General features: G+C 42.8%; 1 protein-coding gene across 1 annotated transcript; it reads right to left on the reverse strand.

The window, feature by feature from the left end:
* Positions 1-267: 267 nt before the first annotated feature.
* PRCP (prolylcarboxypeptidase (angiotensinase C)) lies at positions 268-13,378 on the reverse strand. Its single transcript, XM_010148278.1, has 9 exons — positions 13,361-13,378; positions 12,250-12,390; positions 11,039-11,140; positions 10,541-10,722; positions 9,929-10,086; positions 8,486-8,658; positions 6,271-6,435; positions 4,887-5,074; positions 268-534 (listed from the first exon to the last, which is right to left on the reverse strand). Exons 1-9 carry the CDS (start codon positions 13,376-13,378, stop codon positions 330-332), a joined length of 1,332 nt encoding a protein of 443 aa, XP_010146580.1. The 3' UTR covers positions 268-329.
* Positions 13,379-13,662: the final 284 nt, after the last annotated feature.

Below are 13,662 nucleotides of genomic sequence, written 5' to 3' on the forward strand. Positions count from 1 at the left end.
TCCACCGTATGCACCAGCGGTCAGGACAATCAGTGCAGGGAGGGAGGCATCAAGCCTAGAACAGGAACTCTTCAAAGAGCAGCATTTGAGAAGAGCAGAGGAGAAAAGCAAGCCAGAGCAGGCAGCTCAACCTAAGCACTCTGAGTCATTTATTATCTGAGAACGCTCCCCGTCCATCTGCCACCTGCTTCTCTCGTGGGCACGAGCGATGGTTAACAATGCAACCTGGACAAGGAAGGCGTGAGGTGTTCAGATGACCGTGCGACAAGGCCTGGCCCTGCTCCCAAAGCCAACAGGGGTATCACGGCCACAGCTGTTGCAGTACCACTTCAATGGCTGTGCCTGGCCTTTTCAATCCACTGCTTCATGTAGCGGATTTCCAAGGCTCGAGCTTCCTGCACAGATTTGGGGTCCAAAGGGTCGCAGCTGCGTAGGTCCAAGTGATGGGCTCCCTCCGGGATCATGATTGCCACAAGGGAATCTGTGATGTTCTGGGTCACCCCACCTGCAGACCACGGGTCCAGGCCACCGTTGCTGTAACGAAGGAATACCTCGTTATGGCACATCTGCACTGCAGTGGGGCTGCAGCTCACACCAACACACCCGTGCCGACTTTCAACTAGTTTTGCCCACGTACAAGAAAGACCTCAGCCCTGTGTTGATGTCTTGTACCTACCCCTCTGCTGAAGGGAGCCTTCTTGACCAAGGTATGGAGCTAGCAGTGGCTTAAGCAAGGTTAGGCTTCTGTCATTAATTACCTGCTAATTAAGATAACCACCTGTAATAGTGCCACAGACTCTGGAGATAGATCTGCTGTCACTGTCATAAGAAGTCCAGGTTCCCCCATACCATACCATAACCAAATTCTTAAGTAACAGATCTTTGCTTTCCTCCTTCTCAGTCTGCCCTAAAGCCAGTAACCAACTGGGCTCTTTAGAGCTGAATTTTCAGGAAGTTCTACCTTGTGCTGTCTCAGCTCTGTGACAACCTGGTTTTGCAAAGAAATGCTTGGATCTTCTGTTAGTCCCCCTCTTTCTAACCACCACAACATTAAAATAAAGCTTTTATCCCTCAAGAAACTGTCTAAGATGTCTCTTCCTCCGTGACAGGACAATTTACTCCCCCACCTCAAGTCAAAGAAAGGATTCCCAGCACTGTAGGTCTGGAACCAAGTAACACCTGGTCCATAGACCAAGCCAATGGCTGCGCTGCCACAAGAGTTTTGCATGTCTCATTCCTAGCACTGGACTTGACACACCAACCCCTACTACACCCTGTTTTTCTTTACTGCAATGTTCTTCACACATGTGGACCATCTTTCTGCACAAAGGAAGCAACATCCTTATACCTTAGTGGGTACAGTAGTGTTGTGTTTGATGGTTGGACTGGATGATCATATAGGTCTTTTCCAATCTCAGTGATTCTGTGACACTTATGGAACTACACAAATCTAGACCTGATCTTCAATTAAAACACTGGCCTTACCCACAAAAGAAAACATTAGAGGTGAGCTATGTCAGTGTAAATTTCTAGGTGGATTTAAGAAATTAAAACATCCTTGGACACTAGGAGATATGCAGGTAGAAAGACACCAATGGCAGCAGCAGAAAATAAAGAAATAATCAATAAGAGTTTTGTAGAAATAACTAGGAGTAAAAACCCAATGGGGTCTAAACTAATACTTTGCTTCTACATTAAAAAAGCAAGTATCTTTAATCTCTGTAGTTCTGTTTTCAGTGCTTCTAAATACGACTTAGGAGAAGAGAAACATTTTGTATCTGCAAAACAAAAAGCACGCAGGGCTGCCCAATAAGCAAAAAGCATTTGATTTAAAAGGTCGCCTGAATCCGCAGAGCGCCTTGGCAACACGGGGATGAGTTGCCGAGAAACCCAAGAGGTACATGGGCTTGGATCTTTCAGTCCCAGTCATGTGGAAACTGAGCATGCCACAAGAAAAAAAAAACCACACCATACTTTCCCTGGCTTTTCTTGGAGCTGCTGGCTGCATCCTCTGCAGCTCCTGCCAAATGATGGCACCAGAGGCACTGACGCACTTTGGGAAGTGACACTTGCTGAGGAGAGGGGGAAGAGAGGGCTCACCACAAAATAATCCTAAATCTTAACACTTTTACAGGGTAAGGTAATTCAGTACCAACTGGAATGGATTATTTGTGTGTTAAAGCAAAGCATGCAAGCAGGTGCCTGTCTCACAGGGCAGAAGTTTCCCAGTGTAACAGAAGTAGTAACACAGCCCACCCTCCCACAAAAAACCCACCACCTCTTTCTAGGAGTGCCCAGGCGAGTAGGGCTTCAGAACAAGAATTAACACAAAATATCAGCATGCTAGACCAGTCTTCATTAAATCATATTTTCCTGAGAGCATAAATCGGGTCCCACCTATCCCACAGCAAACAATCCCCTTTATCACCTTTTTGGAGCCTCCTCAGCCCTCCAGCCCTGCCCAGAACAAGGAGAGGTTTTACACAATCTTAGAAGTACTCTGTGCAACCTTTTGTAATGTTCCCACTCTCCACAAGTTTACTTAACTTTTTTCTCTCACCCTTTCTCTTCAGCCAGGCAGGGATCTGCCTTCTCCCTTTCCTCCATTTCCTTCTTTTACACTGACAGTCCCTGACTGGAGCTTCTGCACATTGCTCTAGTATCTCTTGAGACAGAGCCTTCACCTTCTGCCTCCCCACAGCCAGTGGGGAACTGGCTAGGTGGGTGCACTAACTTAGAGCATAGCCCACGTGTGATCCATCCAGGTGGAAAAACATGGAGTTGTCAGACTTCGCACACCAAATTTTGTACCCTCTGCTAGAACCCGGGCTGGTCCTGGCTAACACTGTACATCGATGATGAGGCACTACCAACTGCTACGAGCTCGCTGCCACCACATGAATGAACAGTGTCAAAATTCTGTTTCCATCACCATGCAGCACTTCCACACCAAGTACAGAGCATGTCCCAGCAGGAGCATCAGCAGTTGAAAGTGCTGGAAGAGAAAGGGCAAACAGGATTCTGAAAACCTCAGTTTCTTCAAATTATTGTTTTAATAAATATGCACTGCCCAGGACAGGCAAGTAATACTTGACCCCAGCCTACATGACCCCTCACACCCACATACCTCCAAGAAGGTACCACAGCGGTGACGGAGATTCCCGTGTCGACACTGTACAACACGGTGTGAATCTGCAAGGCGATGCACTGGTCGCAGAGGGAGAAGCAGCAACACCAGTTGAAGTAACCTGGCCAAATCCCACTGTGGCTGGGTAAATCCACCCTACGGTGGTTCCTCTTTAGATGGAGTATTTTTGCCTTCTTGCACTAAACTGTTGTGCAAGTCGCCCGACACTTGAAACAGTGATTGTTACCCTACAGGGAGCCACATCCCCTGGTAAGTGCAGGGATATTTTTGTAAAGCACTCTGCAGTGTTTGAGGATAAAAGGCTCTTATATAAAAGTGTACGGTGTTGACAACATATTTCTTTGAAGAGAAACAACCCAGCTTGAGATCCAAAGCTTTGTGTGTACAGCACTACTTCATTCATGTGGTTGCTTTCAAGCTTTTCTCATTTCAAGCTCCTTCAGCTGGCATAAATTCTTGAACACTTAGATCTGTTTGCTTGTCTATCGCTTACAAAGCGGATTTCTACTGCACAGAGCTGTGAAGCCTTGGAAATCAGCAACACTGCAGAAATTACATTAAACCAACACATTTTTATGAAGAAGTTTTCCAGAAAAGGGTGGAATTTCTCCCTCTAGAGCAGATATCCTGCTGGGACAGAAACAGCAAGAGGCAAACAAGAGGAAAGCAACCGGGCATTGGAGCCAAACAGACCAACACTAACAGCTGAAACCCAGAGCATGATCTCCAATTCAAGCAATGACTTTTTTACTTTTAACACACAGCTATTTACCAAGTCCAACAGGCTAATTCTGATTTTTATTTAACAACACCAAGGGGTTGTTTTGAAAAGGGTTTGCACAATTTGAATGAGAGCAGAGAGGAGTATGTCCAGGAGGTGGGCAGTCAGTACAGCAAGACAGGATGAGGACACAGGCTTCAGTACATTTATTAAAAGCCTCCCAAACAGCCAGTACTTAGCTGTTCAAAATTTGTATCACCTCACAGCAGTACAGGTCCATGAACTTCCCTTTTAAGAAAGGCTTCAACCTTAAAAGGAAGGTGAGGGCTGAACAGAGACCAAGGACCATGCATGTGTTTGCACCAGCCTGAAGCATTACTTTCACTTTCTGTCAGTGTACAAAGGCGTTTCAGGCCAACTCCTGTTGCATTACCAGTATGCCTTGCCAAAATGGAAACATCTTTGGATTTGGATCTTACACAGGTTTGTTGCAACTTGTCTGATCACCACTAAAAGAAAAGGGCAATTGGCAGTGACAGGAAAGCTCCCCAGGTTACCTCCCTCTTTTCTGTGTCAAAGGGAAAAAGGAACATCACGCCAGCCCCTCTGCAAGGCTATCACCCAGAGCAACAGTTTTAGTGACCGAGATCCCATGTTACAGCCACAGCTTGTTTAGACTTTCCTTTTATGTGGAAGAGACAGTGATTTGGCTTCACAAAAGCTAGATGGATTTACCAGCATGGGAAACCTGGCCACAAGATAAGAAAGAATCCACATGGGAAGTTATATTTGGCAGAACCCCAACCCAGATTCTTCTTTTCAAATCACAGAGGCAGAACAGTTCGTTTGGCCACTACAGATTGACCATTTTACTCTGTAGAGCAACATAAAGCATTCCCATCATTTATGCTGCCGAATCATTGGAAAACAGATCCCTTCGCTACTCAGGGCAGGCTCTCTGCACTGACAACACAAACTGGTTGAAAATTTCATTCTAGAAGCTGACACAAGGCTCACCTGAAGACAATGTTGCTGTGAGAACTGATGTTTTTCCCTCCATACATTGACAGAATCCAAGATGGACGAGGCTTCACTCCCCACAGCCTGTAACACTCTTCTGAATATGTATCTATGTCCCATTTCTGAGGCTCAAACAAGTCATTGACACCATCCGTGCACATGGGCATCACCATCTCAGTGCAAGCCTGCAAGAAAGAGCAAGGCAACAAGATGTAATCCCAGGAGACTGTCCAATAGCTATTAGAGCAGTATTTAAACAAATAAGATCAAACAGCATTTGATCAGTACTTACTGTCAGACTGTCATAAGTCATTTAGGTTGGAAAAGAACCTTAAGATCAAATCCAACCGCTAACCTAACACTGCCAACTCCACCACCAAACCATGTCCCTAAGCACAACATCCACACATCTTAAATCCCTCCAGGGATGGCGACTCAACCGCTGCCCTGGGTAGTCCATTCCAATGCCTGACAACCTCTTCAGTGAAGTAATCTTTCCTAATATCCAATAGAAACCTCCCCCTGTGCAACTTGAGGTCGTTTCCTCTTGTCCCATCACTTGTGACTTGTGAAAAGAGACCAACCCCACCTCCCTGCACCCTCCTTTCAGGCAGTTGTAGAGAGCCATAAGGTCTCCCCTGAGCCTCCCCTTCTCCAGCTGAACACCCCCAGCTCCCTCAGATGCTCCTCACAGGACTTGTGCTCCAGACCCTTCCCCAGCTCCGTCCCCTTCTCTGGACACGCTCCAGCCCCTCAATGTCTTTCTTGTAGTGAGGGACCCAAAACTGAACCCAGCATTCGAGGTGCAGCCTCACCAGTGCCCAGTACAGGGGGACAATCCCTGCCCTGGTCCTGCTGGCCACACTGTTCCTGATGCAGGCCAGGATGCCACTGGCCTTCTTGGCCACCTGGGCACACTGCTGGCTCATATTCAGCTGCTGTCAACCAACACCCCCACCAACAGCATTCCATATGCTCAGTAAGTGGGATGGGCAGAATGCCCTGGACCCCTTACCACAGGGATCTGTATTTTTGTTACCTACTTGATGTGAAAAGTTGGGTCTCAATGAGCTACAGGATAAACAGATTTAGTTGAGAAAAGTTAGTATCTACATATCCTGACACACTTGCTTGTACAAAGTGAGGTGGACACCTGGGATAGGGGGATTAGAAGACCAAGATGCTGCTGCAGTACATAATTTTCAGTCAATATAAAGAGCTCTTCCCACTACAATCATACTTGCTTCATGCTTACATTTATCATCAGTACATCAACTACATCTGGTACAACATAGTGACAGTTAAATGACTTGATAATTCTCACCATCTCTAGCCCAAAAAATATCAACAAGTTAAAATTTAGAAAGGATGGAGTGCATACCTGATAGTACCAACCCAACATGCCCAGATTTTCTGTTGCAGTCTCAAACATGTCTAAGCATGAGGCTTCTCCTGAATAATTGTAGTACAGATTTACTGCCTGAAAAACATTCTGCAGCAACAATTTGTCAGAGAGACTGGGATCCTTCAAGAACTTGCAGACTTCCTACAATGAAGAGAGAAGGGGGATGGGTTATCCATTCCTTTGCAGTGATATACCCTGAGCATTATCATAAACAGTATCCTCTCTGCATAGTGCATGCTGCTGTAAGGAACCTGAAACTTTACGTTTCCTGATTAAAACTCCAAAAAACAGTGCAACATTATTCATTCACCAGGTTTTTAAATCCATTTCCCATTGTTTAAGAGAGATAGTACTTAATAAGAGGATTTAGCTCCTCTGGAATGAAAGATGCAGATATACAACAAAAAGGGCTCCAAGTATAGATTGGGGTTCCCTGCATTTGCTGTAGTACAAATGGAAACATCCATGTAAGCAAAGCTCTAGTATTTGAGTCCTTCTGTACAGCAGCATTACAAAATTCATGTAAAAATCCTCGTATTTAGAAAATATGAGGTGGTGGAACAAGGTACTGTTTTGCCAGTGAAAAATTAAGAGCAATCTCAGTTAGAGTTTAATTCCAAGTCTTAACTGAGGACACATGCAGTGGAAAAAACACAACTAAACAGAACAGAACACAAAAGCTACTGCCCCAGATTAAAACCACAATATTCTCTTTTGGAAGGCTTCATTATAACCCCTGCTTCCAGGGAGTTGGGACTAGCATGAGAACAGTGAAGGGTAAAAGCTGTGAATCTATGCTCCCAGCCCATCAGAAGAATCCAAAGTAACACTTTATAAGGAACAAAGGATGCACTGCAACTCCAGTGCTGTTCAAGTACAGGCACATAGGCGCACAGGGACACTCACACTGTCAATGCAAACTCTGCATCTTCCAAGAAGTCAACTTACTCTCCTTCCCTCTCCTGTATAGTCTTTTTCCCCTCAATTTCATTGTGGAAGCGAGGAAACTGATCCCTCCCCACCCTCTACAGACAAGGTCAGAGCACAGCTGCTACATTTTGCCATTCCAAGTAGGTTTTATGGTTTGGCTAGCTCTGCCATCAGTCTTTAACTCAGCAGTTACAGGCTTGGAAAGCTCACTAATTCATGCAGACAGCCCTGCATCCGAAGCTCAGATTGCATGCTAGAGATCAGTATTTCTGAGAAAGTACTGGCAGTCCAGAGAGAACAGATTAAGCAATATTAATATAGACCCAGGTACTCAAACACACTTGCCTTCCCACACACTTTCTCAGCCTTGGAGTCAGATTAGAGCTTCTGTTTCAGAAGTATCTGAACAACTTAAATAACTCAGATTTGATACATCACTGTCCAGACAAGCCACAGCCTTTTCTATTTTAGGGTTATACCTCAAACATGGACAGTGGTGAAGGTGAGCACATTTCTTAGGTTTTGTCAGATTGATCACAAAGCAGAAATATCCAAGATGGTCATACTACCCTTCACAGTCACATGGGACAGATCAATGTCCCTCCCCTTCTCCATCAGGCAGCCCTACACTTTTTATATTTAACTAATGCTTAATGGGTAAAAATACTATTTTATCTACATTACCTGCCATACACAGTAACCCAAAGCCCCACAGGGGAATTCAGATAGGGTCTTAACAGAAACACTCGCAAGAAAACAGAAATCTTGGAGAAAGCACTGCAGATAAACAGAACTGCACAAGTGAAGGTTTGCAAGCATGAGAAGTGGTTCTGCTTTGAGAAGTGACCCTGCAAGTAATACTTTTGTGAGGATCCACATGTCTTCTCTCACTTGTTCTCCCATATCAAGAAGAACACAGGCCCAAAACTTTCTCTTTACATGCAAGCTCTGCCAGCTAAGCCTGGCATCAGCAGCTCTATTCAAATCTGCTTTTTGCACAGTATTTCTGCTCCTCAAATACAACTCTGCAGGACAACTGAGGTTTTCTTCAGTCACCTCTGGCACTTCTCTTCTGGGCTCTTGATGTGACCTACTAGCCCTACAAGTGGCAGTCAAAGCATTTGATGCACAAGAAGATATTGCCCTGGTTCTCTTTTCAGCCATGCTGGTTCTACAGAACCAAAAATAAAGGACACAGTACAGACTGGAGAAAAGGAGAGAATTAAACCAAAAAACGGACAAGATGTTAGTTCTCACTTACCTGTACAGGCCAAGCTGGCAGAGGCTGTAAAAAGTCAGCTTTATAGGGATAGTTCACCATAGCCAAGTTGACCCATGTTTCACTCAGCCAGTTCTTCAATATACCAGCATCCTGAAGATTTTTTAATGGGCTGCACAAATGAAATGTGCTGGAAAGCCACTGTAAACCTGCATCTTTAATAAAGTAAAATAATGCTTTATAAATTGTACCATTAACACAAAGGTCAGCTGTGCTGCTGCTGAATAAATATTTCCCTTAATGTAACTAATCTGGTGAAATTACTGCAAATAGAAGCATCACAGACCAAATTTTAGTCAGCACCTCAGCAAAAGGTGCATACTCTGCATACTTCAGCACATCGGTACCCCACATTATCTAAAAGAAAAAAAACCTAGACATTTACAAGACATTTGGAAGTTTTTTTGATAGGAAGTAACATCAGAGAACTTGCTTTCTAATGAAAGGAAAGCTTTAACCCAGCCAGCTTACAGTGCAAGGACTATTAATAGATAGATCTCTTGGGACTCTCCTGGCCTCTCCTTTCCTTATCTGGTTTAAAATCAGGGAAAGCTAACTCATCATACCAGGCTTCCTCTTTACAACACTGAGCTCAAGTAGGAAGATTTTTTTTTAATAGAATTCCTTTGCTGTACAGCAAGTTCATTTGATATAGATTAATGAAATAATTTAGGTCAGAAAAGACCCTTAAGATCACCAAGTCCAGCTGTAAATCTAACACTACCAAATCCACCACTAAACCATGTCCCTAAGCACATCCACAAGTCTTTTAAATACCTCCAGGGATGGTGACTCACCCACTTCCATGGGCAGCCCCTGCCAATCCCTGACAACCCTTTCAGGGAAGGAATCTTTCCTAATATCCAATCTAAACCTCCCCTGGTGCAACTTGAGGCTGTTTCCTCTTGTCCTATCACTTTTCACCTGGGAGAAGAGATCAACACCCACCTCCCTGCACCCTCCTTTCAGGTAGTTGTAGAATCACAGAATCATTTAGGTTGGAAAAGACCATTAAGATAGTTCAATGGACTCCCTAGCACTGAATCTGTAAGGATTGTAGTGGTTTTCTATACCCGATTGCCTCTGTTGATTTTGGGCTTTTTTTAGAGCAAAAACTATCTGGCCTACTTTGTCAAAGTAATACAAGCCTTGAGGTTCTGATCCAGAGTCAGCTCCTGTCTGACCTTAGGGTTGTTTAGACCTGGATTCTGAACCACCCAGGCATGAAAAAAATCTTGTAATCCACTAAAACAGACACTTAAAAATTAATGCTAAGCTCACTTGGTAGTTTCCAGTACCAATAGTATACAGTTAAAAAAAAAATCAATGCATATACAGGTGAAAGCTGTAACAAACTTTGATTATATGAATACATAACAATCCTGAGCATTACAACCCTTTGAAAAAGTATTGGTGAGGTCTTACCTGTTGAGGAAAGATGGTTAATGGCATTCCAGGAATTCCGGATGCTTTCCGAGCAGCCTGTCCCACTCTTCTTGAAATCATTAGTCACTATGTTGAAATAAGTGCCACATGGAACCAAATCACCAAACTGCCAGATTGGGGCAGAGGCTGCCAGAGCTCTGCAAAGGGACATAAAAATGATTATTTAGAAAAAACACATGCATCCTAAACCCCTGCAAAGCAAGCTTGGTCCCTTCCAACCCAAACCATTCAGTGATTCTATTTACTAATCTTGTTTCCCAGCAAACTAAGGTGCTGAAGACCTGCCTCAAGTCACCAGGAGGCCTGGTGACCCTTAAAAAAATAATTAGGTGCAAAGTCAGAATTTATAATAATTGTTTTTACAAAACTAACAGATAGGTCTGAAAATCACTATCCAGTACCTGCTGAGCTACAGCTGTCTTTATTAGGCAAAGAGTGCCTCTTCCCAAAATCAAGGTAACTTAATTCCTCCTCCCAGCAGTGAAAGACTTATTTCAGCTTGAACTGTGGTTCTTCTCCCACTGCTGTAATGTTTATAGCACACAAGTAACCAATGCCCACTGTGTCTGAGTGGGAGATGAGTACACTCACCCAACTACCACATGGGGGTACTTCATCCTGAACCAAGCTGCAAGCATTCCTCCATAAGATCCTCCTATAGCTATGACAGGACTGTAACGGGCTCCTGCAACAGTCGTCTTTAAGTACTCAACCAGCACTGCAAAGTCTGCCAGAGCTTGTTCTGATGTCAGGTAATTCAGATGCCTGGAATCCTGACACAAAAGAAAGTAGGTTACATTCAGGGCAGGAGCAATTTCCAACAGCACTCTTTCTATTCCACATAGCATCTGTCAAGTCTTAATCTGTGCCTAATAATAAATGAAATATCCTTTGCAGGTGTCCCTTAAAGCTCTAGAAAATGCCAGTTTTTTTATCCTGGAATTGTTAGTTACAAAGATAAGATAGTTGTGTGCTTCTAGCACATCTAAATCTCACTCAGGCTAACAGTCATTGTACTGGCAAGGATTACAACAGGCAGAATTATGTGAGTATGGAACACATTTAAGGAAGCCAAAAGATGACACTTACACTGAAAGACTCATTCCCAAAGGGCAAAGATTCTCCATAGTATCTATGTTCAGCAAATACTAACATGGCATTGAGTTCTTCAGCCACATCCCACATAAAACCCTGGTTATAGGAAAACAGACATTATTTAAATGGAATCAATTATTCTCAAAAGTCTCTACTTTCAGTCTAGTTCATTCCAACTTTATTAGAAAGATATCACTATCAAAACACAACTATAAAGACAGTGTAATTTGGTTTTAAAGCATTGCTTAAGTGAGAAAACACACAAAACTGATATCCACCCAGAGACAGGGACACATACAGAGAAAATGTGTATTTTAATGCTGCAAAATATTAAGCAGTATTGTTCTGTGAGTACACACAGGCAATCCTGCCAGAACTCCTGTGGCACGAGCTTAACTCATAGGAAATAAAAAGCACTACAGGAGAACAGCATGCATTTGAGTTAGGATTACATTACAGAAACCACAAAATTTGTTTGGCAATAAGCAATAATCTAGAGCATTGCAATACACTTGTTTTCAGCTAATAAATAACTACATCTTGTTATTACTTGTTGACAGCAGCTTGTTACTACCAGTTATGGAAACAGGCAGACAGAAATCACCTGCTGACAGAACAAAGTGTGTAAGCAGCCCTTGGTTGCTTTGAGCCTAGCACATGCCACCTCCTGCTGTGTTACCGGACTTCCCACATGTGCCATTCTGCTTTTGTATCCATCAGGGAAATAAAAACTTCCAGAGGTCTTGTCAGAGAACAAGAATCATCTACCTTTGATTTCCAGCCCTCTTTCATTTCGCTTCAGTTTTCTGCCCTCCACAAGAAAAACCCCACAACATCAAAACCTCCAATTTTACTTGGGACATCTAAAGTACTGGGATAGGTGTAATTTAGTCCAAAATTCTGTATTCTTAGCTTGATGCAACTTAGTGCTTCCTCTAGAAATTTTCTTTACTACTCCAGTAAGATAATGCAAGTATATCCCTTCGATTTCTATGGTCTTCAAACAGGACCCTGAACACCCAAAATTCTTCCTGGGATTTTTTTTTCCACCTTCCTTTTCCTCCTATAATAATCGTAACAACCATTACAAACTTCTCTTTAAGTTATATTCTGACACTGTGTCCTTATTCTTCCTTCTTTTCCAATTGGCCACTACTGGAAAGACGGACTGTAGTTCAAGAATTGAGAATCTATTTTCTACATACCGTATTGTTGCAGAACCACGTAATATCTCCTTCATTGCCTGTATAAAATAGTATTGGTCCATTGTCTTTCTTCCAGTGCTGATCTGCTACTAGATACCGCTGCTGGAATGTAAGATCTTCATCAAATCCAAAGTGATCAATCTGTAAGAACAAGGAACAACACGTTCAGAAAGCTAAGTATGGAGTCCACTGCAAGTGCAGACAGTCACCTTGCTGTTGAAGAACAAAGCAACAAAGTTTTAATAAGGTAAAAAATTATTACATTGATTTAATTTATATTCTTAGATTCCTAATACATCAAAATACTCCTGCTTTATGAAGGAAACAAAAGATACAAGTGTACACACTGAAGAAATGTCATTTTCAGCTATAAAAAAATCCATGCCCTTTTTATAGTATCATACTTTACATACTTACAATGTATCATGTTTAGGAAATCAGACAAATCTGCTGAGGAGTCACAAATTATCTGATGGAATGAAACTGTATCAACAAGTAAAAAGAGTCATTGTTCCACCATGTTTGGAGTCTTCAGAAAATTCCTTACTAGCCTTATCATTTATTAAAGGCCACAAAACCAAACAAATGGAGGCCTCTTCCTTCTCTCCCCCTTCTGACACAAGATTGAAATTTAAACAGATACTTGTTAGAAAGTGTGGGTGATTTTTAATTCTTAGAAAATACTAATTATCTGTACTTCTTGTGTTCCTGCCAGATTTTTCAGATAGTTTTGAGTGCATCTCCTCCTCTCCTTGCAACTTCCATTAATTCAGATATGTTTCCCAATTTCTCCACTGCCCTATAAATAACACAAGCTTATACATACCACTTAAACCAAACCGCACAGTGTAAGCTTTTTTCTTTCATTAGAAATTTGATTTCAATTCCTGAACTCAGTTTTTCAGCTTTTATTCCCACTGCTTTAGATGCACCATCCCCTCTGACCCTTCCCAAGCATTCATCCATAGTTTATCAACTGCTTTTACAAAGTAACCCCCTGCATGGGCATAATCTTATTCTGGAATACTTACAGAGGTTATTTTACTATAAAAAGTAAAAAAACTAATCCAAATCACAAAACCTCTCCAGAAGAGTTATGCTGCTTAATTAAAATGTATTCACAAATCATCACTGCTTTCATTCATCAGCTGAAGATGACCTGTAGTTTCCCAATTTTGACTTCATCAGCACAAAGCATCATCTTTTCCTTTCATATTGTTCCCTGCTGGCGGCAACAGCCTGACATCTGCTGGCTTCAACATCTCTGCTCACCCATCCGCCTTTACACCAACTGCCAAACCTCTCAGATGCTCCAGGAACCAGCCTGTCACATTGTCGGCTTTGAAAACATCTGCAAGTTCACATTAAAAAGCAGCAAGTCAGAGACAACCCAAGCCCTCACTGTTAATGCGG

Source organism: Eurypyga helias, unplaced genomic scaffold, assembly GCF_000690775.1.
Source record: "Eurypyga helias isolate BGI_N326 unplaced genomic scaffold, ASM69077v1 scaffold26113, whole genome shotgun sequence".
Classification (NCBI taxonomy): Eukaryota; Metazoa; Chordata; class Aves; order Eurypygiformes; family Eurypygidae; genus Eurypyga; species Eurypyga helias.